This window comes from Trichechus manatus, unplaced genomic scaffold (genome assembly GCF_000243295.1).
Source record: "Trichechus manatus latirostris isolate Lorelei unplaced genomic scaffold, TriManLat1.0 scaffold00020, whole genome shotgun sequence".
Taxonomy (NCBI): domain Eukaryota; kingdom Metazoa; phylum Chordata; class Mammalia; order Sirenia; family Trichechidae; genus Trichechus; species Trichechus manatus.
This window is the reverse complement of record NW_004443956.1, coordinates 23,748,229-23,775,392: the sequence shown is the minus strand read 5'-3', so window position 1 is coordinate 23,775,392 and position 27,164 is coordinate 23,748,229. Positions and strand designations below refer to the sequence as shown.

General features: G+C 38.2%; 1 protein-coding gene across 1 annotated transcript in view; it reads left to right on the top strand.

Moving 5' to 3' along the window:
* The window catches only part of PTPRN2 (protein tyrosine phosphatase receptor type N2), a 1,314,151-nt gene that overhangs the window by 184,657 nt on the left and 1,102,330 nt on the right, over positions 1 to 27,164 (top strand). The window contains exon 3 of the mRNA XM_004372789.1: positions 20,012 to 20,129. Coding sequence (XP_004372846.1) covers positions 20,012 to 20,129 — 118 coding nt within the window. The remainder of the gene's footprint in view (positions 1 to 20,011; positions 20,130 to 27,164) is intronic.

Here is a 27,164-nt window from a genome sequence, read left to right as displayed (position 1 = left end):
CCAGTAATGCCGGGGTGAGATGGTATCTCATCATGGTTTTGATTTGCATTTCTCTAATGGCTAGCGATCGGGAGCATTTCCTCATTTGCCTGTTGGCCGCTTTAGCAGCTTCTTTGGTGAAGTGTCTGTTCATTTTCTTTGCCCATTTTTTAACTGGATTATTTGTCTTTTTGTTGTAGAGGTGCTGGATTTTCTTGTAGATTACGGAGATTAGACCTTTGTCTGACTTGTAATGTCCAAAACTTTTTTCTCAGTCTGTAGGTTCTCTTTTTACTCTTTTGGTGAAGTCTTTTAATGAGCCTAAGTGTTTAATTTTTACAAGATCCCAGTTATCTAGCTTAGCTTCTGGAGTTTGTGTGTTGTTGGTAATGATTTGTATCCTGTTAATGCCGTGTAGTAGGGCCTCTAGCGTTGATCCTGTTTTTTCTTCTATGAACTTTATAGTTTTTGACTTTATATTCAGGTCTTTGATCCATTTTGAATTAGTTTTTGTGTATGGTGTGAGGTATGGCTCTTGTTTCATTTTTTTGCAGATGGACATCCAGTTTTGCTGGCACCATGTGTTAAAAAGACTGTCTTTTCCCCATTTGATGAACTTTGGGCCCTTTGTCGAAGATCAGGTGACCATAGGTGGATGGATTTACATCTGGGTTTTCAATTCTGTTCCATTGGTCAATGTATCTGTCATTGTACCAGTACCAGACTGTTTTGACTACTGTAGCTGTATAGTAGGTTCTGAGGTCAGGTAGTGTGAGTCCTACAACTTTATTCTTCTTCTTGAATAGTGCTTTACTTATCCGGGGCTTCTTCCCTTTCCATATAAAGTTAAGGATTAGTTTTTCCATCTCTTTAAGAAGGTTGTTGGTATTTGGATCAGGATCACATTGTATTTATAAAGTGCTTTGGGTAGAATTGTCTTTTTCACAATGTTGAGTTTACCTATCCATGAGCACGGTGTGTTTTTCCATTTATGTAGATCCCTTTGGTTTTCTTGCAGTTCACTGGCTTATATTTTTCAGAAGTAGACCACCAGGTCCTTCTTCCTAGTCTGTCTTAGTCTGGAAGCTCAGCTGAAACCTGTCCATCGTAGGTGACCCTGGTGATATTTGAATACCACTGGCATAGTTTGCAGCATCACAGCAACACGCAATACCCCACAGTATGACCAACTGACAGACTCATGGGAGGTTGTGACTCAAAATGAGAAGAAACAGCTGGAAACTTCCATTAATAATCAGAATGTAGAATGTATGGAGTATGAATCTAGGAAAATTGGAAATTGTCAAAAATGAAATGGACCACGTAAACATCGATATCCTAGGCATTAGTGAGCTGAAATGGACTGGTATTGGCCATTTTGAATCATTCCTAGTATAGCATATGGGTAATTATACTGGGAATGACAAATTAAAGAGGAATGGCTTTGCATTCATTGTCAAAAAGAACATTTCAAGATCTATGCTAAAGTAAAACCCTATCAGTGATAGGATAATATCCATACACCCACAAGGAAGACTATTATTCAAATTTACGCACCAACCACTAAGGCCAAAGATGACGAAATTGAAAATATTTACCAACTTCTGCAGTCTGAAATTGATCAAACATGCAATTAGGATGCATTGAAAATTACTGGTGATTTGGAATGCTAAAGTTGGAAACAAAGAAGAAGGATCTATAGTTGAAAAATATGGCCTTAGTGATAGAAATGATGCTGGATATCCCATGATAGAATTTTGCAAGACCAATGACTTCATTGTGAATACATTTTTTCAACTACATAATTGGCGAGTATACATGTGGACCTCACTGGATGGAATACACAGGAATGACATCGACTACATCTGTGGAAAAAGATGATGGAAAATCTCAATATCGTCACTCAGAAAAAGGCCAGGGCCTGACTGCAGAGCAGAACATCAGTTGCTCATGTGCAAGTTCAAGTTGAAGCTGAAGAAAATAAGAACAAGTCCACGAGAGCTAAAGTACAACCTTGAGTATATCATAGCTGAATTTAGAGACTACCTCAAGAATAGATTTGACACACTGAACATTAATGACCAAAGACCAGACAAGTTGTAGAATGGCATCAGGGACATCATACATGAAGAAGGCAAGAGGTCACTGAAAAGACAGGAAAGAAAGAAAACACCAAAATGGATATCAGAAGAGACTCTGAAACTTCCTCTTGAACATCCAATAGCTAAAGCAAATTAAAGAAATGATGAAGTAAAAGAGCTGAAAAGAAGATTTCAAAGAGCAGCTCGAGAAGATAAAGCAAAGTATTATAACGATATGTGTAAAGACCTGGTGTTAGAAACCCCAAGGGAAGAACACACTCAACATTTCTCAGGCTGAAAGAACTGAACAAAAACTAAAGCCTCGAGTTGCAGTAGTGAAGAATTCTATGGGCAAGATACTGAACGACACAGGAAATATCAAAAGAAGATGGAAGGAATACAGAGTTATGTACTAAAAGGAATTGGTCAACATTCAACCATTTCAGGAGGTAGCATGCGATGAGGATCTCATGGTACTAAGGGAAGAAGTCCAAACTGCTCTGAAGGCATTGGTGAAAAACAAGGCTCCAGTAATTGATGGAATACCAATTGAGATGTTTCCAACAAACGGATGCAGTGCTGGAAGTGCTGACTCCTCTATGCCAAGAAATTGGAGAAAAACATACCATGCTCATGGACAGGTAGACTCAAAATCATGAAAATGACAATTCTACCCAAAGCACTTTATAAATACAATACAATCTCAATCCAAATTCCAACAACATTTTTTAAAGAGATGGAAAAACAAATCATTAACTTTATATGGAAAGGGAAGAAGCCCTGGATGAGTAAAGCACTATTCAAGAAGAAGAATAAAGTTGTAGGACTCACACTACCTGACCTCAGAACCTACTATACAGCTACAGTAGTCAAAACAGTCTGGTACTGGTACAATGACAGATACATTGACCAATGGAACAGAATTGAGAACCCAGATGTAAATCCATCCACCTACGGTCACCTGATCTTCGACAAGGGCCCAAAGTCCATCAAATGGGGAAAAGACAGTCTTTTTAACACATGGTGCCAGCAAAACTGGATGTCCATCTGCAAAAAAATGAAACAAGAGCCATACCTCACACCATACACAAAAACTAATTCAAAATGGATCAAAGACCTGAATATAAAGTCAAAAACTATAAAGTTCATAGAAGAAAAAACAGGATCAACGCTAGAGGCCCTACTACACGGCATTAACAGGATACAAATCATTACCAACAACACACAAACTCCAGAAGCTAAGCTAGATAACTGGGATCTTGTAAAAATTAAACACTTAGGCTCATTAAAAGACTTCACCAAAAGAGTAAAAAGAGAACCTACAGACTGAGAAAAAAGTTTTGGACATTACAAGTCAGACAAAGGTCTAATCTCCGTAATCTACAAGAAAATCCAGCACCTCTACAACAAAAAGACAAATAATCCAGTTAAAAAATGGGCAAAGAAAATGAACAGACACTTCACCAAAGAAGCTGCTAAAGCGGCCAACAGGCAAATGAGGAAATGCTCCCGATCGCTAGCCATTAGAGAAATGCAAATCAAAACCATGATGAGATACCATCTCACCCCGGCATTACTGGCACGAATCCAAAACACTGGAAATAACAAATGTTGGAGAGGCTGCGGGGAGATCGGAATTCTTATGCACTGCTGGTGAGAATGCAAAATGATACAACCATTTTGGAAAATGATATGGCGCTTCCTTAGAAAGCTAGACATAGAGATACCATGGGATCCAGCAATCTCACTCCTAGGAATATATCCTAAAGAAATAAGAGCTGTCACAGGAATAGACATACGCACATCCATGTTCATCGCAGCATTGTTCACAATAGCAAAAAGATGGAAACAACCTAGATGCCCATCAACAGGTGAATGGATAAACGAACTATGGTACATACACACAATGGAGTACTACGTAACAATAAAGAACAACGATGAATCTATGAAGCATCTCATAACATGGTTGAAACTGAAGGACATTATGCCGACTGAAATAAGTCAATCACAAAAGGACAAATATTGTAAGACACCGCTACTCTAAAAACTTATGAAAAAGTTTACACACAAAAAGAAATAATCTGTGTTGGTTACAAGGCATGGGAGGGGTTGGGGGGGAAATATGAAATAGACAATAGATAAGTGGTAACTTTGGTGAAGGGTAAGACAGTACACAATACTGGGGATGCTAGTAGAGCTTGTACAAGGCAAGGTCATAGAAGCTCCATAGACACATCCAAACTCCCTGAGGGACCGAATTGCTGGGCTGAGGGCTGTGGGAACCATGGTCTCGGGGAAGATCTAGTTCAATTGGCATAACATAGTTTGTAAAGAAAATGTTCTATATTCGACTTTGGTGAGTAGCGTCTGGGGTCTTAAAAGCCTGTGAGCAGCCATCTAAGATATTCCGCTGTTCTCACCCCTTTGGGAGCAAGGGAGAAAGAAGAAAACTAAGGATACTAGGGAAAGATTAATCCAAAGGACTAATGGACCACAGCTATCACGGCCTCCACCAGATTGAGTCCAGCACAACTAGATGGTGCATGGCTACCAACATTGACTGCTCTGACACGGGTCACAATAGAGGGTCCTGTACAGAGCTGGAGAAAAATATAGAGCAAAATTCTAACTCACAAAAAAAGACCAGATTTACTGGCCTGGCAGAGATTGGAGAAACCCTGAGAGTATCGTCCCCGGACACCCTTTTACCTCAGTAATGAAGTCACTCCCAAAGTTTACCCTTTAGCGGAAGATTAGACAGGCCCATAAAACAAACTGAGACTAAAGGGGCACAACAGCCCAAGGACAAGGACTAGAAGGCAGGAGGGGACAGGAAAGTTGATAATAGGGAACCCAAGGTCAAGAAGGGACAGTGTTGACATGTCGTGAGGTTATTAACCATTGTCATAAAACAATATGTGTACTAACTGTTTAATGAGAAACTAATTTTTTTGTAAACCATCTAAAGAACAATAAAAAAATAACAAATTTTTTAAAAAAGAAAATTTATTGAATTAATAAATGAATAAATGACCAGGAAAAAAAAAATTGAAACTCAGCTACCTGGCCCACCAACTGGAAGAAATGCATATTTATGCCTATTCCAAAGAAAAGTGATGCAACCGAATGCGGAAATTATCGAACAATATCGTTAATATCACAGGCAAATAAAATTTTGCTGAAGATCATCCAAAAGCTGCTGCAGCAGTACATCAACAAGGAACTGCCAGAAATTCAAGCCAGATTCAGACGAGGATGTGGAATAAGGGATATCATTGCTGATGTCAGATGGATCTGCCTGAAAGCAGAGACTACCAGAAAGATGTTTACTTGTATTTTATTGGCTATGGAAAGGCATTTGACTGTGTCAATCATAACAAATTATGGATAACATTGGGAAGAATGAGCATTCCAGAACACTTAATTGTGCTCATGAGGAACCTGTACATAGATTAAGAGGCAGTTATTCAAGCATGACCAGGAGATACTGCGTGATTTAAAGCCAGGAAAGGTGTGCGTCAGGGTTATGTTCTTTCACCATACCTATTTAATCTGTATGCTGAGCAAATAATCCGCGAAGCTGGAGTATATGAAGAAGAACGAGGCATCAGGATTGGAGGAAAACTCATTAACAACATGCCATATGCAGATGACACAACCTTGCTTGCTGACAGTGAAGAGGACTTGAAGCACTTATTGATGAAGATCAAAGACTGTAGCCTTCAGTATGGATTACACCTCAACATAAAGAAAATAAAAATCCTCATAACTGGACCAATAAGCAACATCATGATAAATGGAGAAAAGATTGAAGTTGTCAAGGATTTCATTTTACTTGGATCCACAGTCAACACCCATGAAAACAGCTGTCAGCAAATCAAACGACGTATTGCATTGGGCAAATCTGCTGCAAAAGACCTCTTTAAAGTGTTAAAAAGCAAATATGTCACCTTGAAGACTAAGGTGGACCTGATCCAAGCCGTGGTGTTTTCAATCGCCTCATATGCGTGCGAAAGCTGGGCTATGGATAAGGAAGATCGAAGAAGAATTGACACCTTTGAATTACAGTGTTGGCGAAGAATATTGAATATACCATGGGCTGCCAGAAGAATGAACAAATCTGTCTTGGAAGAAGTACAGCCAGAGTGCTTCTTAGAAGCAAGGATGGCAAGACTCCGTCTCACATTCTTTGGGCATGTTATTAGTAGTGATCAGTGCCTGAACAAGGACATCATGCTTGGTAAAATAGAGGGTCAGCGAAAAAGAGGAAAAGCCTCAACAAGATGGATTGACACAGTGGCTGTATCAACGGGGCCAAGCATAACCACGCTTGTGAGGATGGTGTGGGACCAGGCAGTGTTTTGTTGTGTTGTACATAGTGCCGCTATGAGTTGGTACTGACTAGACAGCACCTAACAGCAACAATAACAATAGGTTTGTACTTTAAAATCCTAACTGACCTGTGTTTTCTATTCAGTTTTGCTGACTTATGATGCCAACTGAAAAATGAAAACTCAACGAGAAAATGTCACAGCCCCTATCTTCTTTCGCCTCTCAAGTTTTTCAGCCACTGGTGTTGTGGACATGACCCCTGTTTGAGGCTCAGGGCAGGATGACCATATGGTGGGTAGGCCTGAGCTGGGTGGGGGATGATTTCCAAGAACAGCCAGAGGCAGATCTCCCCGGGGGAAATATGGGAGTTACAGCTGGAGGAAAAAGGCAGAGGTGGTACTAGAGTAACCTGAAGGTCCGAGGGGCAAGTAAGAGGCAGAAAACGGGAGGTGAATGAGGATCAGAAGCTCAGCCTGGAGTGGATGGAGTATAAGGCGGGCAGGAAGAAATCGCTCAGCAGATTGCCTGTGAATACGGATACCTGCAGCCTGTTCTCAGTAGGGAACCCCTCAAAACACGGTGACCATTTGCTGAGTGCTTACTGTGTGCCAGGCCCTGTGGTAAGTCCTTTCCATGCAAGGTCTCATTTAATCTTCATAACAGCCCTATGAAAAAGGTCCTATTTTTATCACTAAAACTGAGGCACAGAGGGGCCACATAACTTGCTTCAAGTCTCGCTGCTTACAAGTGTCATATCCAGGATCAGAATCTGCTTCTTTCAAATGCAGGAGCACCACAAATATATGAGGGCAAGCAGATGAAGTGTTTGCATTTCCAATATTCAGGCAGCATTGCTTATGGGATCTGAAGGATGTAGGGGTCAAGGTGGTTTCATCAATCTCCGTCTGCTTTTAACTGTAGTGGCTTGTCAAAGAGCTTCTGATCGGGTGGGGTGAGTGGGATTTTTCCTCCATGTCCCAGAAGGAGCACAAAGAGTCCTTCCTAGTCACATAGAAAGGTAGGAAAAGGCAAAATCTGCTGCCCACCTATAATGAGTAATAGAAAAGAGACCAAGAGACCATTTGCCTATGAAGGGAGAGAGAACATCAATTTAATGAAATTAATAGCAACCTCATTTTAACCAATCAGTTCAACATTCTTCCCTATTTTGTAAGACTGTTTGGAATGTTTCAGAATGGACTATTAACAATAATAGTCATCACCATCATCATCATTTTTGAAATTCACTGACTGCATACCAAGCACTATCCTAAGCATTTAGCTCTTCCAACAACACTGTGAATAAGCCTTGTTATCCCCAGGGACCGCTTCTGGGCTTTCTCCTTTTCAAGTAACTATACACTCTCCTGGGTGGCACAAATGATTAAGTGCTTGACTACTAGCTAAAAAATTAGTGGTTCAAACCCACCCTCAGATGCCTCAGAAGAAAGGCCTGGCGATCTGCTTCTGAAAGGTCACAGTCTTGAAAACCCTATGGAGCACAGTTCTACTCTGTACATGGGGTCACCATGAGTCGGAGTTAACTGAATGGCAACTTAACAACAACCACAAAATACTCTCTCCTTATGTAATATCATCCTGTCCCACAGCTTTAAATACCATCTATGGTGATTATTCCCAAGTAAATCTATCTTCAGATCTGATCCTCTTATCAGTTCAGGACTAATATCTAATAACCTTCTTGGCATCTTTTCTTACGTGTCTAGTAAACATCTCAAGTCAACTTGGCCAAAAGGGAATTCTTGAGTTTCCCCTTCCCAGTCTTTCCCCTTAGGCAGTGGAACCACCAACCACTGTTATTCAATCCCCAAACCCAGAAATAGTCTTTGATTTCTTATCTCCCCCAACCCTCTGGAACATATTCTATCAGCAAATCTAGTCTGTTACTTTCTAAATATGTCATGTATCTATCTGCCCACTTCTCTCCTTTTCACACCATCGTCATCTTCAGCCTAGACTATTGCAATAGCCTCCTGTCTTCTCCTTCTGCTTTCTACAACCATTCACCAGATAGTAGTGAGTGTTCTTTTAAAAATATAAGTCCTGCCTTGCAACGTCTCTGCTTACCTCCTTCCAGTGGGTTCCTGCGGCATTTACCATGGCCATATGGCTCAGATTGACCCAGTCTCTGCCCATTTTCCCAACGTGGAATCACACTACTCTCCCCTTGCTCATAGGTCTTAGTCACATGATTCCTTTTTTTTTTTTTTTTGTATCTTGAGCATACCAAGCTTGTTTCTACCTGTAACCCATTGCACTTACTGCTCCCTCTTCCCAAAGGTGCTTTCTCTCAGTCTTCACAGGTTACCTCTTTCTCATCCTTCTTGTCCCATCCTTCCTGGCCACTCTCTTTAACATCCCTTTTCTACTGCAACCAGTCATTCTCTGTCCATCACCCACTGTTTTTCCTTTAGAGCACTTATCACAACTCAAAATGATCTTGTTTAATTTTTTTTTTTTTTGTTAATGTCTCTCTGCATTAGAATATAAATTTCATAATAAAAGCAGGAACCAGGGTCCTTAGATCTTCCAAGTGCAATTAAATGGCAATGTCTTCCATGAAAGGAGAACATCACATGGGTATATATGTTGGCGGCACCGTGCTTAAGTGCTACGGCTGTTAAGCAAAAGGTCAGCAGTTCGAATCCACCAGCTGCTCCTTGGAAACCCTATGGGGCAATTCTACTCCGTCCTATAGAGTCAGTATGAATTGGAATCGACTCGATGGCAACGGGTTTTTTTTTTTTATATATATGTATATGTATATATATCTCAGATAGAATTAACTACTCTGATTGCCTGTACTAAATAAAAGCGCTCTTGTTAAATTCTTTTCTAATAGTAAAAGTTATATTCTAGCATTGATCAATAGTTTTGATTGAATTTGCTCTCCTGCTAAAGGATATCAAGATGCATTTTATATTCCATTTGTATTCAGTCTGCCATCTTAAAATTTAATAGTGGCCGATAAAGATTCAAATGGGCATCCTTCTGCAATGATTAATAGGTTCGTATTTTATTTAATTAATGGTATAATTTAGAGATTGTATAAAATACAATATCTGTAAATGATAAGTGTTACTTAAGAAAGGTCAGAATATGTCAATGATTTTTCTCCTAGTTAGGTATTGAGTTAGTAGTTTTCAGGATATGTGATTATGCCATTCTACTTTTTGCTTGTTGTAAAAATGCATAGCGTAGCCATAATGGTCACAATAGAAGTTTAAAAATCAGTATATCAGAATATAAGAATGTATCTGTATAAAATAATTTCCTTTTCAAAGAATTCACTTTGGAAAGATTTTTGCTTCTTCCAAAGATAGCGCCGTTGGTTAGAACATACAAAATTCATCTTTAGGAATCTTCCTCAAAAAACCTGGCATAGGGCAATCTTTTGAAAATTCTCAATAATGGTGAATCTTTTCTCTTTGAAGGTAGACTTGTGAGGAAATGGTGTAACGTTATTTGGTACCAGGTTTAATGAATAAGTTATGTAAAGCTGAGTTAGTAATTTGATTATCACACTGTTTTCAATGTGAAAATGAAGTGTGAGTATATAACAAGAAGACTGATTTCTTATATAATTTGTAAATGGTTTTTTAAAACATTTTCCAGGTAGGCATATAAAAATATTTTGATCAATGGTAACATCTTTGAATGCATATACAGCTTTTGAAAGTCTTAAAGTCTCATTACTTTATAGTAATTCTTTGATTTCTTCCATGGCTTAAAACAGAAGTTGAAAACATTGCTGGAAAGTCTATGCTCGTCCGTAATTCATGTCTGGCTGAGACACTCCTTGATTTCTATGCCATGCACACACTTGTTTAACCTCAGCATAGAAACTATCAACTCTGTCTTTTCTGATTATGAAGAAGAGCCCATTTGATCACTTTAATCTTCTGCATTTTTGAGAAAATGTTCTCTCTCAATTTACAAAACCCATCCATCCTCTTTCTACGTGGGATCATCCTTAATATCCTTCATTAGGTCTTTTTCTTGCCCACTCGTATTCTGTAAAGAATATTTGGCACAGGAGTTCATTGTTTATTAGTGTTTTTTCACTTTATTATTTTGGTAGTCATATATACGGCCTTGAGTATATCCCACCTGAATTTGGAGACCATCTCAAGAATAGATTTGACAAATTGAACACTAATGACCAAAGACCAGACGAGTTGTGGGATGACATCAAGGGCATCATACATGACGAAAGTAAAAGATCATTAAAAATACAGGAAGGAAAGAAACAGCCAAAATGCATGTCAGAAGAGACTCTGAAATTTGCCCTTGAACGTAGAGTAGCTAAAGCAAATGAACAAATGATGAAGTGAAAGAGGTGAACAGAAGATTTCAAAGGGCAGTTCCAGAAGACAAAGTTTGACAATGAAATGTGCAAAAAGCTGGAGTTAGAAAACCAAAAGGGAGGACCACGCTCAGCATTACTGAAGCTGAAAGAACTGAAGAAAAAATTCAAGCCTTGAGTTGCAATATTGAAGAATTCTATGGGCAAGATATTGAACAACACAGGAAGCATCAAGGGAAGATGGAAGGAATACACAGAGTTACTGTACCAAAAATAATTGGTCGATGTTCAACCATTTCAGGAGGTAACATATGATCAAGAACCAATGGTACTGAAGGAAGAAGTCCAAGCTGCACTGAAGACATCGGCGAAAAACAAGGCTCTTGAAACTGATGGAATACCAATTGAGCCCATTCATCTATGCCAAGAAATTTGGAAGACAACTACCTGGCCAACCGACTGGAAGAGGTCCATATTTGCGCCCATTCCAAGAAAGGTAATCCAACAGATTTTGGGAATTATCTAACAATATCATTAATATCACACACAAGTAAAATTTTGCTAAAGATAATTCAAAAACGGTTGCAGCAGTACATCAACAGGGAACTGCCAGAAATCCAGGCTGGACTCAGAAGACGACATCGAATGAGAGATATCATTGCTAATGTCAGAGGGATCTTGGCTGAAAGCAGAGAATATCAGAAAGATGTTTTCCTGTGTTTTATTGACTATGCAAAGGGATTCAACTGTGTGGATCATAACAAATTATGGATAGCATTTCAAAGAATGGGAATTCCAGAACACTTAATTGTGCTCATGAGGAACCTGTACATAGATCAAGAGGCAGTCATTCCAACAGAACAAGGGAATACTGAATGGTTTAAAATCAGGAAGGTATGAATCAGGGATGTATCCTTCCACCGTACTTATCCAATCTGTATGATGAGCAAATAATCCAACAAGCTGGACTATTGTAGAAGAATGTGGCATCAAGATTGGAGGAATACTCATTTACAACCTAAGATATGTAGATGACACAACGTCTTGCTGAAAGTGAAGAGGATTTGAAGCACTTACTGATGAAGATCAAGACCTTAAGTATGGATTGCACCTCAACATAAAGAAAACAAAAATCCTCACAACTGAACCAGTGAGCAACATCATGATAAATGGAGAAAAGATTGCAGGTGTCAAGGATTTCATTTTACTTGAATCCACCGTCAGTAAATCAAATGACGTATTGCACTGGGCCAATCTGCTGCTAAAGACATCCTTAAAGTGTTAAAAAGCAAAGATGTCACTTTGAGGACTAAGGTACTCTTGACCCAAGCCTTAGTATTTTCAGTCACCTCATATGCATGAGAAAGCTGGACAGGAATAAGGAAGATCGAAGAAGAATTGATGCCTTTGAATTATGGTGTTGGTGAAGAATATTGAATATACCATGGACTGCCAGAAGAACAAATAAATTTGTCTTGGAAAAAGTGCAGCCAGAATTATCCTTAGAAGTGAGGATGGTGAGACTTTGTCTCATGTACTTTGGACATGTTATCAGGAAGGACCATTCCCTGGAGAAGGACATCATACTTGCTAAAGTAGAGAGTCACTGAAAGCAAGGAAGACCCTCAACAAGATGGATTGACACGGTGGCTGCAACCATGGGCTGAAGTGTAACAACGATTGTGAGGATGGCACAGGACTGGGCAGTGTTTTGTTCTTTTGTACATAGGGTCGCTATGAGTCAGAACCACCTGGATGGCACCTAACAACAATAATAAGAACAACAAATAATATTTTGCACAGGAGTTCATTGATGATTAGTGCTGTGTATCACTTTATTATTTAGTCATATATTCCCTCATAAAACCTGGATTCTGCAAACTGCTGACCACTACATTTCCCGTAAACCTCTTGCTTTCTTTGTTGTTGTTAGTTGCTGTGAGTGGATTCCAAATTATGGCAACCCCTTGTGTGCACAATAGAACTTTCCCATAGGATTTTCAAAGCTGTGACCTTTCGGAAGCAGATGACCAGGCCTGTCTTCTGCGGCATCCCTGGGTGCATTCAAACCATCAGTCTTTTGACTAGTAGTCAAGCACTTGACAGTTTGTGCCAGCCAAGGACTCCTTTCTTGCTTGCTACCTGAGGTCTTCCTCTTCTCATTTCTGTGGCTCTTCTTTGTCATATTTCAACACTGACTTTGCTCACATTTTGAAAATAGTGACCCATTTCCCCTGGTTAAAATCAAATGTGAAAAGATTTCATTTCTGATTTTTTTTTCACTTGATTTCTCTTTCAGTTTTATCAAGTTGGAAATAAATAAAGGTCACCCTTGAAGATAATTGTTTTTTCCTGGCCCCTCAGTTCAAAACCTTGGGTTGCCTTTATTTTTGGTTTTGATGCTCTGATCACCACCTTTTCCCCTCCAGATGAAATCTAACAGAGTCCTCTTGATTCTTCTTCCAAAACTGATGGAGGATCCATGCCTTCCTCTTTACTTCAACAGATTTTTCTTTTTCATTTTCTCATTATATTTTTCCTTCTAACTGATCTCCTTGCCTTTAACTTCTCCGTCTTACCACAGTATCTGATGAATATTTTTAAACGTTGCTTTTATTATGTGTCTTCCAAGTGTAAAGATCTCCAGCATTCACTTAGTTGTACCAGCTCTAAAACTCTTAGCCTATCATTCAATAGTCTTTATTTTTATTCCCAACTATTTGCACATCTACTCCTCAGCCTCTTTCCCTTCAAACAGGCCTATCACTTGCTGCACTGTTTTCCACACAGCAAGTGGAGATCCATTAAGAAAAATGAAATAGAATAGAGCAGATAGGGTAAAATAGAACAGACTAAAATATTATGTGCATCCCACATGCTAAGGGTTAAGTGATGTTTTGTAAAACTTCTATATGTTTTTACTAGGTCTTGCTGTAAAATGTATATCTTACTATTAGATAGTACCAAAAAATAAAAAAATAATAAGGCATGAAAGCCACTATCTTAGTTTCTCATATATAACATGCATGTTTCTGTATGGTGTTTGCTGTTGGCTTATAGATTGATCGCACAGAAGCACTGCCCACTACACGCCTTTCCGCAATCTTTTTTAGTCTCTTTCTCAACAGGCTTCTTCTCTTAATCTTAACTGCCATCATCTCCACATGGATCTCCTTCATGGAAAAGTTTAGTGGCTGCAACCATAGGCTCAATCATAACAACCACTGTGAGGATGGCACAGGACTGGGCAGTGTTTCGTTCTGTTGTACGTAAGGTCACTATGAGTTGGAACTAACTTGACGGCACATAACAACAACGACAGTCATGATACAAAACATTTCTATCAGCGCAAGGATGTTTCATATTGTCCATTTATAGCCACACCCACTACCTTACCACCTCTCCTCCTCATTTGAAACCTTTCCTCTTTTCTAATGTAAGCATTTTGTACATTCTTAGCACTGCATTAACTGTGTTCCACAAATATTGATATGTTGTATTTTCATTTTCATTCAGTTCAATTTATTTTTCCCTTGGGATTTTTGATCTATGGAATATATATACAAGTATGTTGTTTAATTTCCAAGTATTTCAGTATATTCTTGCTATTCCTCTGTTATTGATTTCTAGTTTGACATCACTGGTTGGAGAACATTCTCTGTATGGTTTCAATTCTTTAAAATTTGTTGAGGCTTGTGTAATGTCCCAAGATATGATCTGTCTTGGTATAGGTACCGTGCGCAATTGAAAAGAATGTATACTATGTCCTTGCTGGATGAAATATTTATAAATGTTTAGTAGATCCTGTTGAGTGATGGTATTTTGAGTTCTTCTCTATCTTTGCTGATTTTCTGTTTAGTTTTCTATCAGTTGCTGAGAAAGGCGTGTTGAACTCTCCAACTATCATTGTAGATAAATCTGTTTCTCCTTCCAGTTCTATCAGTTTTTGCTTCATATATTTTGTAGCTCTGTTTGTTGCATACATATTTACAACTACTATGTCTTAGTTTTTGGAGAATTAACATTTTTATCATTATATTATGCCTCTCTTTGTCTCTGATTATTTTCTTTGCACTGAAGATTAAGTTATCTGATATTAATATAGGCACTCTAACTTTGTTTTTTTTTCTTTAATTTTATTATGTTCTGGGTGAAAGTTTGCAGTGCAGATTAGTTTCGCATTCAAAAATTTATAGACAAATTGTTTTGTGACACTGGTTGCAATCCCCACAGTGTGTCAGCACTCTCCTGCTTTCCACCCCAGTTCCTCACCCAGTTTTCCTGTCACTTCCTGCCCTCTCGCCTTTGCTGGTGTTGCCCATTTGGTCTTGAATACTTCATTGAACTAAGAAGCATGTTCATCACATGTGTTATTGTTTGTTTTATAGGCCTGTCCAATCTTCTACTGAAAGGTGGACTTTGAAAGTGGCTTCAGTTCTGAGTTAGGTGGGTGTTTGGGGGCCATAGTCTCAGAGGTTCCTCTAGTCTCTATCAGACCACTAAGTCTGGTCTTTCTTTGTGAATTTGAATTTTGTTCTACATTTTTCTCCCACTCTGTCTGAGACCCTCTATTGTGATCCCTGTCAGAGCAGTCGGTGGTGGTAGTCGGGCACCATCTAGTTCTTCTGGGCTCATGCAGAAGGCAGATGTGGAAGAAACAGCCAGAATACTCCTTAGAAGCATGAATGACAAAACTTCATCTCACATACTTTGGACATGGTATCATGAGGGACTAGTCCCTGGAAAAGGACGTCATGCTTGGTAATGTGGGGAGTCAGTGAAAGAGGAAGACCCTTAATGAGATGGATTGACAGAGTTAATGCAATGATGGGCTCAAACATAACAAGATTGTGAGGATGGCGCAGGACCAGGCAGTGTTTTGTTTTGTTGTACATATGGTCACTGTGAGTCAGAGCTGACTCGAAAGCACCTAACAACAACAACTAGGTATTATATTATATATACATAACTTGTTGCAATTTACTGGTGTTATCATTTTACCAGTTCAAGTATAGAAACTTTACCCTCCCAACAGTTGTAATTGTGTTCATATTTTCCCTACATAATTTAGAAGCACATCAGACTGTGTTATACTGTTTGTTTTAACTATCAGACATAATTTATAAAACTCAAGAGAAGGAAAGACTATTGCGTTTATTTATATTTTGGCTTACTGTGTTCCTTCTTCCTTCCTGATGTTCCAAGGTTTCTTCTGTTTTTATTTCCTTTGTATTTAGAGAAACTTATTTAGCAATCCTTTTAGGGTAGGTCTGCTAGTGACAAATTCTTTCATTTTTTCTTTATCTGAGAATGTCTTGATTTCCCTTTCACTCCTGAAGGGTATTTTCAGTGGGTATGTAAATTGATAGATTCACAAGATTCTTGACTGATAGTCCTTTTCTTTCGGCACTTGAAAAATATTATGCCACTTCCTTGTGGCCTCCGTGGTTTCTGATGAGAAATCCTTTGTCATTGAAATTATTTTCCCGTATAGGTAAGACATCATTTTTCTCTGCCTACTTTCAAGATTTTTCTTTGTCTTTAGTTTTCAGATATTTAACTATGATGTGTTTTGCAGGGAATTTCTTTGGTTTTATCCTTTTTGAGGTGTGTTAGGCTTCTTGAATTTGTAGGTTTATGTCTGTTGACAAATTTTGGTAGGTTTCAGCCATTATTTCTGCTAGTACTTTTTCAGCTGTGCCTTCTTTCTGCTCTCCTTCTGGCACTCTTGACATGAATGTTAGGTCTTTGTTTTCATCCATGCTCTCTGATGCTCTGTTCATTTTTCTTTTGAACTATTTTCTTTTAGATGATTTAAATCATTTTTATTGTTCTGTCTTCCAGTTCACTGATTCTTTCCTCTGTCCCCTGCTATTGAGTACATACACTGAGCTTTTATTTTTAGTTATTACTATTGCATTTTTCAGTTATAATATTTTCATTTGGTTCTTCTTTATATCTTCCATTTATTTGCTGACACTTTCTATTTCTTTGCTGAGGCTTCCTACTTTTTATTTTTTCCAAGTGTGCTCATAATTGCTGATTGAAGTATTTTTACCATTGCTGCTTTAAAGTATTTGCCAGATAATTCTAATATCTCTTTCATCTCATTGCTGGTTTCTATTGATTATCTTTTTTTCTTTTTTCATTCAGTTTGAGATCTTCCTGGTTCTTGATATTATGAGTGATTTTCAGTGGAAATCTAGATATCTTTGTATTATATTATGAGACTCTGGATTGTATTTAAACCTTCTAGTGTTAGTGGCTTTTTCTGACACCACTCTGCAAAAGATAGAGGGGGGTACCTCCTGTTACTGATGGGTGGATATAGAAGTTCAGGTTCCCTACTTGGGCTCTGTTGACACCTGAGGGTCTCCTCATTACTGTTGGTCATGGGTGAGAGCTTCAGCTGATGCCAAGGTGGGGAGTCTTGTTACTGGCCAGTGGGTAAGAAAGTCCTGAATTTCGACTTGGCCTTCTCTCACAACACCTTGATTGTGTCGCCTCATTACTGATGCATGATGGTACAGTTCTAGTCTCCTAACTTGGCTTTTGTTGGCCTGAGTGTAAGTGGAGAAGTACTTTTTTCTGTGCTGTTTGGCTGGAGTAAAACGGTTATTGCCTAAAAATTTTCTACCCTGCTAGGTCACTCTTTTCCTGGCCCTTTAGCTAGAAAGTGCAGGCTTTTGTTGATGCTTTTCATTTTCTGCACCTGATGGCATTTATGCATTGCTAGCTTGTTTGGCTCCAAGTCCGAGATATGTGGGGCAAAAAGAAAACACAGGAAACTCACCATCAGGTCATTCATTGATTCCCAAGTTCCCTAGCCTTTCTGCCTTCTTCTCTTCACCGTTCAGAATCTTCTTATGTTTGCTTTATATATATTGTCCAGGGTTTTTAGTAGTATTTGGTGGGAAGAATGGGGAAAAATACATATACGCTATCCCTCTGAAAGCTGATCCTCTCTTCTTCAGACTTTATTTCCTCCAAGATATGCCTTGGAGAGAAGTTCAGAGGGAATGTTTAAACCCTCTGTGACTGTGCTAGTGTTTACTTTTATATCCAAGGGCATAGTTCCAGCCTCCTCCCAAGAAAGCTTAGAAGTCTGGGCTGGGGCAGTGCAGGGGGGATACAGGGTTATCCTAAGACTGCCCATAACAAACTAAACCATATTAACTGGCCAATGATTATTCTGGAAGGACTGAACCCTTCTTACAAACCCCACCATTGACATAGCTCAGACTTTTGCACTCGTTGAGATAAAAAATATTGTTGAATTTATATTTAAAAAGGTTTTTTTTACCATAGTAAGTTTGTGTGTGTGTGTGTGTGTGTGTGTGTGCTCTTGATTTACTCTGTTGCCTGATAAATATTAACATTAAGCCATCTTTTTAGGAATGGAATAGTTAAAGTATACTTATTTTCTAAATTCACAATACTAGATATTATGCTAACATTGCAAAAGTGCTTTCAATTTGGCGTACTCTTTATAATGGACCAATAATAATCATATAAACATGCATTTTATATACAGGTTTTTTTCATTAGTTGCTTTTGGCAAATTGAATAGATGGGCTTACTATTAAGTACATTTAATCCTAAAATAAGGAAAATAGTGACTGTGGTGCCATGACTGTCTACCTGTAGCGACCCATTCTCCAAAAGCTATGTTCCAAACAAAGCTTCTTAGAACATTTTGCCATAGGAGGTCATGCTATTTAGTGAATTTTCCCATCAACTTCCACTTTGGGCAATGCCATTAAGTCTTCTTAGATTCAGAAATGTGCAAACCATTTGAATCTTGCCACCTGTAATTTTTTTAAAATGTTAGATTTGCATTTGAAGCACAGTTTTAAACATGTTCATGAAGGCAGTTTGTATCTACCAAGCTTTTCTTTTAATTCCTTGCAGAATATTGATTCTTAGCAAGGTTTGGACTTCTTGCTAGCACACACACTCACACACACACACACACACACACACACACACACACACACAGAGAAACAAGCACAGAGCTGTCCTGATTTGAAGATTTTGGTAATGTGTTTTTGTACAGGGCATAAAAATATATCTCTGTAATTACATGATATTTAATGATTAGATAATTATGGATAATTGCATGGGTATTTCTAAGAGCTAAAGTGTTACCATAAGATCTAAAATGTACAAATTGCATAATAATTATTCTTGGGAGTTATTTGGTAATTCTGAGCATAATTATCATGTGATCTGCAGTGCATGTAATTAATGCCTAATCACATGGATTTTGCCTTCATAACTACTTCACTCTTCTTACAAAGCTCTTTGTCATAACATTTGAGTATAAATATAATGTAATTGGTTCCCAGATACAGTACATTAAGCCCCATGATAATTGCTTTCACAGTAACAATACCCCTTATTCCGTTCCAAAGCTTGACTGTTAAGCAAGAAGGGGTTAGGAAGAACAAATTGCTCAAGCTATGGCAAGCAGGCAGAGTAGTGGGTGAAGAGAGGGTAAAAATGTTCATGTTGTGGGTGAAGAGTATCCTTCCCATGACATAACCTTTCCATTTAGAAACTTTTCATCTTTCATAATGACCAAAAATATCTCGTCTAAATAAAATGTATATTTAATTTAAGTCTCCTTGCTGTTCAGCCCTAACCAGCATCCATTAAGCCTTTTCTTTCTTTATTTTTTAATGTAACAAAGCATCAGTCGTCCTTCTGGTCTAGAAGTTTCAGAAGCTGGAATTTCTATAAGGAGACAATGTGATTGAAAAACTGTAGTAAGAGAGAGCCTTGGTTCGGTTAATGGTATCACCAGCTTCCACCACGCGCCCATCAGTTTGTTGTACTGTGGTTGCTGCGATAATGGGCACTATGCTACCAATATTTCAAGTACCAGCAGGGCCACTATGGTGGACGGGTTTCAGCAGAGCTTCCAGACCAAGACAGATTAAGAGGAAAGGCCTGACAACTTACTTCCCAAAATTAGCCAGTGAAAACCCTAAAGATCACAACAGAATATTGTCTGATACAGTGCTAAAGGATGAGCCCCCTAGGTTGGAAGGCACTCAGAATACACAGTGACAGCAACGATAGACTCAAGCACACCCGTGATCATGGAGATGGTGCAAGACCAAGCATGAGTCAGCACTGACCCAGTGACAACTAACAACAACCACAGCAATCACCGACTCGAATGGAAAACGTATTTCCAAAGGGGTGACGATTACTTACGAGACTGAAGTAAGAGCTTTGGCTAAACTTCCAAAATTGCTAACACAGTTTTTGCAACTTTTTGCCACAGGTTTCACATGGCAGGATGATTATACCCAGTGTGTGATGGCCCAGGAACTCTCAAATCTCCCCAAAACTTACCTGCGACGTTCTGAAGCTTCCTCAAGAGAGTGTTCCAACCTTGCCAGGTAAACGTATATTTAGTTAAGTCTTTTTGCTGCCCAGCCACATCCAGAATCCCTTAGACTTATTTGTTTTAAATGTAGCAAAGCACCCATTGTCTTTCTAGTCTAGAAGTTTCAGAAGATTTTACTCTGTAAGAAGATTGGTGCTTCCTTTTCCATTGCTGTTATTGTTGTTGGGTGCTGTCGAGTGGATAGACGCATAACAACCCTGCAGGACAGAGTAGAACTGCCCCATAGGGTTTCCTAGGCTGTAGTATTTCTGGAAACATATCATAGGTCTTTCTCCTGTGGAGCCGCTGAGTGGGTTCAAACTTCCAACCTTTTGGTTAACAGTAGAGGGCTTACCCAGTGTGCCACCAGGGCTCCTTCCAGCCCATTAGAGAAAGGTTATTGGAGTAACCCACAGGTGAAGGTCTCTTTCTTTATTGGGATACATGCCCATGAGGCTTTTCCCCCATCTTGCCATAAGACCCTTGGAAAAGTCCTGTATCTTTATGACTTTGGTTGAAAGGAGAAGTCAAGATTTCTCATTTCTCAGTAAGAATTCACGTTTACTTTAGTACAAAAACCAGAATTAAATGATATAAGTCTTTGTCTTTTCTTTCCCAAAGCATAGCATCCTTTAAAACCGGTTGCCATTGAGTCGATTCCAACTTGTAGTGACCCTATAAGACAGAATAGAACTGCCCCCATAGGATTTCCAAGGAGCAGCTGGTGGATTTGAACTGCTGACCTTTTGCTTAGTAGCTGTAGCTCTTAGCCACTGCACCACTGCGGCTCCATAGCAAGATTTAGTGAGCTAAATATTTTATTACATATCATCTCATTTCATCTTCTCTACAACCAATGAGGTAATTACTAAGGCCACACCCATTTTTACAGGTGAGGAAATTAAAACATAGGTAAGTTAAAAAATTAATCCAAAGGAAAACTACACTAAGAAAACTGGGGTAGTTTGATTCCTAGCTCTTATATTATTTTTCATGCCTGTAAAACAGGAAAAGGACCTTCCCTAAAAGCTTAGTTTGGGAAGTCAATTTTTCCCTAATAGCTTTTAGTTAGAAAAATCTCAATAACACAAAATTTAGATATCTGTCTTTATGCCCATGTCTATTTTATAGATGAAGCAATTGACTCATTAAGTTCATTTCAAAGTTCTTGTAAGTTTTAAATGAGTTAATACATGTAAAGAACTTACAACAGTCCCTAACACATAGTAACACTAAATAAATGTTAACCATGTTAGCTATCTCAACTGCAAGACTGTGAATTTCTTAAGGGTAGGAACTATGTCTTTGTATTTCTAAGCCTATAGCATATCTGCCTTTGCTGTTGTTGTTGCTGTCAGTTGCCATCAAGTCGATTCTGAGCCATGGCAACCCCATGTGCGTGGAGTAGAACTGCTCGATAGAGTGTTCAGGGCTGTGACCTCTCAGAAGCAGATCGCTAGACCTGCCTTCCAAAGTGCCTCTGTGTGGGTTGGAACCTCCAGCCTTTCAGCCAGTAGCCAAACACTTAACCATTTGTGCGAACCACACACTCTTTTAGTGCCCCCCTTATTTAAAAAAAAAAAAAGTGCCATTATAGTCTGTAAGGATATGTAAATCTTTTCTATAAAAATACAAAACAAAAACCAAGTATTTCCAACTTGAGCTGTCTTGAATTTCCATATTCACTGGGGATGAGTTCTTACTCTTCACGCTGCTCTTTAAATTCCACTTGGACATTTAAGCCCTGCCCACTTCTGTTCCCCTTCTTACTGAAGTGTTAACTGAGTCCGCTAGTGTCCCAGATAAGAGTAAAACAAGCTGGAATTCCACTAGGAGTAGTGATGGGCTGGATGGGCAAAGGGAAGGAGAGTAGGAAAAATGGAGCAAGGAGTAGCTCCTTCCATAATCCAGAGTCAGCAGAGGTGACTGAAATGTATTAGCCAAAAGACAGGAGGAAAATCAGAGTACATCAAGAGAAGAGTGTTTCCAGGAAAAAATGTCTCAGAGAAATGAAATAAGATGAAACTACTGGAGAAACACCTGTATCACTGCATTCTAACCAACATTAAGTATTGTCATTTTTTAAAAATTGCCAGTTTTATTATGAAAAATGATACCTTATTTTTGTTTTATTTTTTTTTATGACAAGTGAGATTAAATGTTTTAAAATATATATACAGAAATTGGAGTTTTCTTCTTTATGGATTTCCTGTACATGTTCTTTGTCCATATAAAAATTATTTTTTTTGTATTTTTCTGTGTTAGTTCTTACAGATGAAGGTCTTTATGTATTATGGCTAGTAACTTTTTATTTATCAGAGTTTGTAGGACTATAGATGACACTGAATCTGTTGCCAAAGCAGTAGTTAGAGTAAATGACCTGTTCAGTTTTTACTTTTTGGAAATTTTGAAGTTTTCTTTCTGGCCTAGTTTATACCATACTTTCATTAATTTTCAATGGATGCTTCAGAAAGTATTTGTACCCTCTATTTGCAGGGTACAGGTTTTTACATACAGTTTATAATTAAACATATACTATGTTACTCAAAATTAGTATGTCCTTATTTATATTCGGACTTCTTGAATTTTCTCAGACAAAAACTGTGTTGTTTTATAAATTTTCTTTTTGTTATTATATTTTGTTTTATATACTTTGAGGTTCTTATTTTATATCTTTATTGTTGATCATTATATTGCCATTTTAAAAAGGTCTTCTTTGTTGCCATTAATGCTTGTTGTCTTGGATTCTATTTTTCTGAAATTATTGTTACTGTATCTGCTTTCTTATTGTTTTTTCTGCCTGATTAATCTGTGGCCATCCATTAAAATTTTACTCTTTTGACTCTTTCTCTTATAAATGTAGCTTTTATAAACAATATAAAGTAGTAGTTAAAAAAAATCCATTTGGGAAGCTCATAGGGAAATTTAAACCATTGAGATTCCTTGTTTCCTTAGCTTTTTTATTTTTTATTTTCCTCTTTAGATAGAGTATAATTTATTTGCTTTCGCTTCCTTTAGTATTTATTTTAAATTTTATTTTAAATTCTTGGCTGTCACCTTTAGGTTTTTGGAATCTTTTTTTTTTTTTAAGTAGCATTTTGTTTCATTATTAAATAAATGCATCAAATTTTCTGATTTACCAGAATGAGGGTGAATTAATTGTGCTTCCCCTTCTTCACTTTCTCCCATAACTCCCTCTCAGGCCTTGCTTCTTGACCAGTATGTTCCTAGCACCTAGCACATGCCTCGTATATAGTAGACATTTAGTTAATACTGAATAAATGAAGGAAAGAATGAATGAATATACTGATATTTTTGAATTATGTTATGGGTAATTTTAGTAACCAAGAGTCTTGCCTGCCTTTCTTCATTCCACAGTGCAATTTTTGAGCATTGTATGTTTGACCACTTTGTTAGTATCCACAATAGGCCAGTGAAATAGTTGTTGTCAATTTTCATGCAAGACAATTGATCTTTAGAGAGATTAAATAACTTCCTTAAAACCAATTATCCATTCAAGAAGTGGAGATGAGGTTAGAATTTTGTCTTCAGAATTCCCAGCCCTAGGCTGGGGTTTCTATCAGTGTCTATCCTTGGACTTCCCAGAGTTAGTAACCCTGAGCTCATCTCACCTGCTGTTGTCTTCTCTTCCCACACATAGAGGGCATTGACTCCAAGCAAGCACTTTGTGAGAAAGGCAGAAAGAGACGCAACATGGATAATCAGCAAAGCAGCCATTATGGGTACTGTATACAAGGAACAGAACAAGCAACATAAGAGGTCCCAAAAACTTAAGAACATGCCCTCACTCTCAAGGCTCCAACGAGGGGAATTGATGACTAGCAATACCAGCAGTATAGGCTGAGCACCAGTTGATGCCGTTAGCTGCTATAGAGTTGCCTTCGACTCATGGCAACCCCATGCACAAAACATTGCCTGGTCTTGCATCATCTTCACAATAGTTGGTTTGCTCAAATCCACTGTAGTGGCCACTGTGTATTCTGAGTGCCTTCCAACACAGGACACTTACCTGCTAGCATTCTATCAGACAACATTCTGTTCTGTTTTATAAGGTTTTCCTTGGCTAATTTTCAGAAATAGGTCACCAGCCCTTTCTTTCTAGTCTGTCTTAGTCTGGAAGCTCCGCTGAAACCTGTCCACCATGAGTGACCCTGCTGGTAAGTGAAATACTGGTAGCATAGCTTTCACAATTGTAGCAACACACAAGTCACCACAGTATAATAAACTGACAGATGGGTGGTGGAATGAACACCAGTCATGTTATGGAAAACCACAACTGGAAAACATTGGGTCAGGGTAGTCATGAAGGTTTTTTATCTGAAAAATAAAATGGGCCTGAAATGATTATTGAAATAAGGTTAAGGATTATTTAGAAAGCAATGAGAACCAGGGTCACTGTGTGCTAAGATTTCTTTCCTAATTTGGATTTTATTTTTCAGCGAGCTGGGTGACAACTTCGTATTTTGTATTATTTGGAGCATGAAGGTCATTTCATGCAAGAAGAAAAAAAGGAGTAGTGTAGTCCAAAGTGTAAAATATTTTTTAATATTTTTGAAGTAGAAAATGTATACCTACCAAGTTTTGACCCACTGAAAGCTGGATTACAGGGCAAAAGTCAATTTTCAAGTTAATTGCTACAATAATGCACAACACAATGATGAACACTCTCATCACTGTAACATATTACTGTGTCACAAACAGTCTGCAAGCAGGAACAGAGGTGGGGGACGATGAATAAGACCGTTTGAAGGCACATTTATGAGGTGATTCTATGTGTATTGATTAGCAATTAGTAGGAAAAATAGACAAAATACCAGAAAAGTAAATTGACTTTATTAAATTATACTCTGACAACATAGAACATGAAATTTCATCCATTTAAAAATGGTCAAAGAAATTATAGCCATGATTTTGAGATGCAAAGAACTGCGAAGTGCTTGATAATTTATATTCCTAATAAGTCTGAGCCAATGTAATTTCAAAAAGCATTAGTGATGAAAGTAGGACACTTTCATTAACTGAGATAATTAACCAAAAATATGGAGATTTTCTGCACATTCCAGCTTTTATAAAATACTTACAGTTATCACCTACCTAGCATCAGTGACCCATTCTTAAAAATCAGATGTCCTGCACAACAACACTAGCTGTAGGTCTATTTCCCTTTATTTTAAGTGAAAAATTTATGAGTTAAGCATTCATCTAAAACCCCAATAAATTTTCTAAAATGTAACTAAAGCATAGTATAGACCCATATATAAGTAACAAACTGTCATGTTTGGCTATAAAATACTTAAAACATTGCTCCCTGATCACTCAAAATTGATAAAATTATTAGCAAATCGTGTGATTTATTTGCAGTAATGCTGCCTCCAGTAAAAACCTGGGTGGTGAAAAGGGTTAATGTGCTTGGCTGCTAACTGAAAAGTTGAATGTTTGAGTCCACTCAGAGGCACCTGGAAGAAAGGCCTGGCAATCTACTTTAGAATCATCAGCAATTGAAAGCCCTATGGAGCACAGTTCTACTCCAACACACATGGGGTTGCCATGAGTTGGAATTGACTCCATGGCAACAGGTTTAATGCTACCTCATTTAGCACCTGCAAACTCTGAGCTGCTCTTTCTTTTTGATGCTGAGGTCCTACCATTTGTATTTGGGATATAACTCCAGACTTGTTCTGCACAAGATTTTGTTCAAAATATAGTAGCGAATTCTGGAGAAGAACCGAATTTCTCCTATATGAGGATCAGCCGAAAAGACATGATGTTGAGAGATAATTATATTCTATGAAATCTGGGTATTAAAAATAAAGAGGTATTCTACTAAGCAAATGTTAACGGTAAAAAAAATTTTGTGGCGTATACCTGTATATATAATTATCTGCATATCTATATACCCCACACATCTGTCCATTAGTCTGTCATGCAGAACTTATAAGTAGACCAAGAGGCAGTCGTCTGACAGAACAAGGGGATTCTGTGTGGTTTAAAATCAGGAAAGGTGTGCTTCAGAGTTGTATCCTTTCACCATGCTTATTCAATCTGTATGCTGAGCAATTAATCCCAGAAGCTGGACTATATGAAGAAGAGCATGACATCAGAATTGGAGAAGACTCATTAACAGCCTGCAATATGCAGATGGCACAACCTTGCTTGCTGAAAGTGAAGAGGACTTGAAACACTTATTGATGAAAATCAAGACTACAACCTTCAGTATGGATTACACCTCAACATAAAGCCAACACAAATCCTCACAACTGGACCAATAAGCAACATAATGTTAAACGGAGAAAAGAATGAAGTTGTCAACGATTTAATTATACTTGGATCCACAATCAACACCCATGGAAGCAGCAGTCAGGAAATCAAAAGAGGCATTGCATTGGGTAAATCTGCTATGAAAGACCTCTTTAAAGTGTTAAAAAGCAAAGATGCCACTTTAAGGACTAAGGTGCACCTGGCCCAAGCCATGGTATTTTCAGTTGCATGCAAAAGCTGGATAATGAATAAAGAAGACGGAAGAAGAATGGATACCTTTGAATTATGATGTTGACCAAGAATACTGACTATATCATGGACTGCCAGAGGAGCGAACAAATCTATCTTGGAAGAAGTACAGCCAGAATGCTCCCTAGAAATGAGAATGGTGAAACTTTGTCTCATGTACTTTGGACATGTTATCAGGTAGGACCAGTCCCTGGAGAAGGATATCATGCCTGGTAAAGTAGAAGGTCAGCAAAAAAGAGGGAGACCCTTGACAAGATGGATTGACACAGTGACTGCAACAATGGGCTCAAGCATAACAACAATTGTGAGGATGATGCAGGACTGGGAAGTGTTTTGTTCTGTTGTACACAGGATCGCTATGAGTCAGAACTGACTCATTGGCATCTGACAACAACAACATATTATATATGGCAACAGGTAGGTAGGTATATATATTTACACACACACATTTGTGTGTATATATGTGTGTGTATACACGTACATATATGTATTTGCATACATACATATATATATATACATA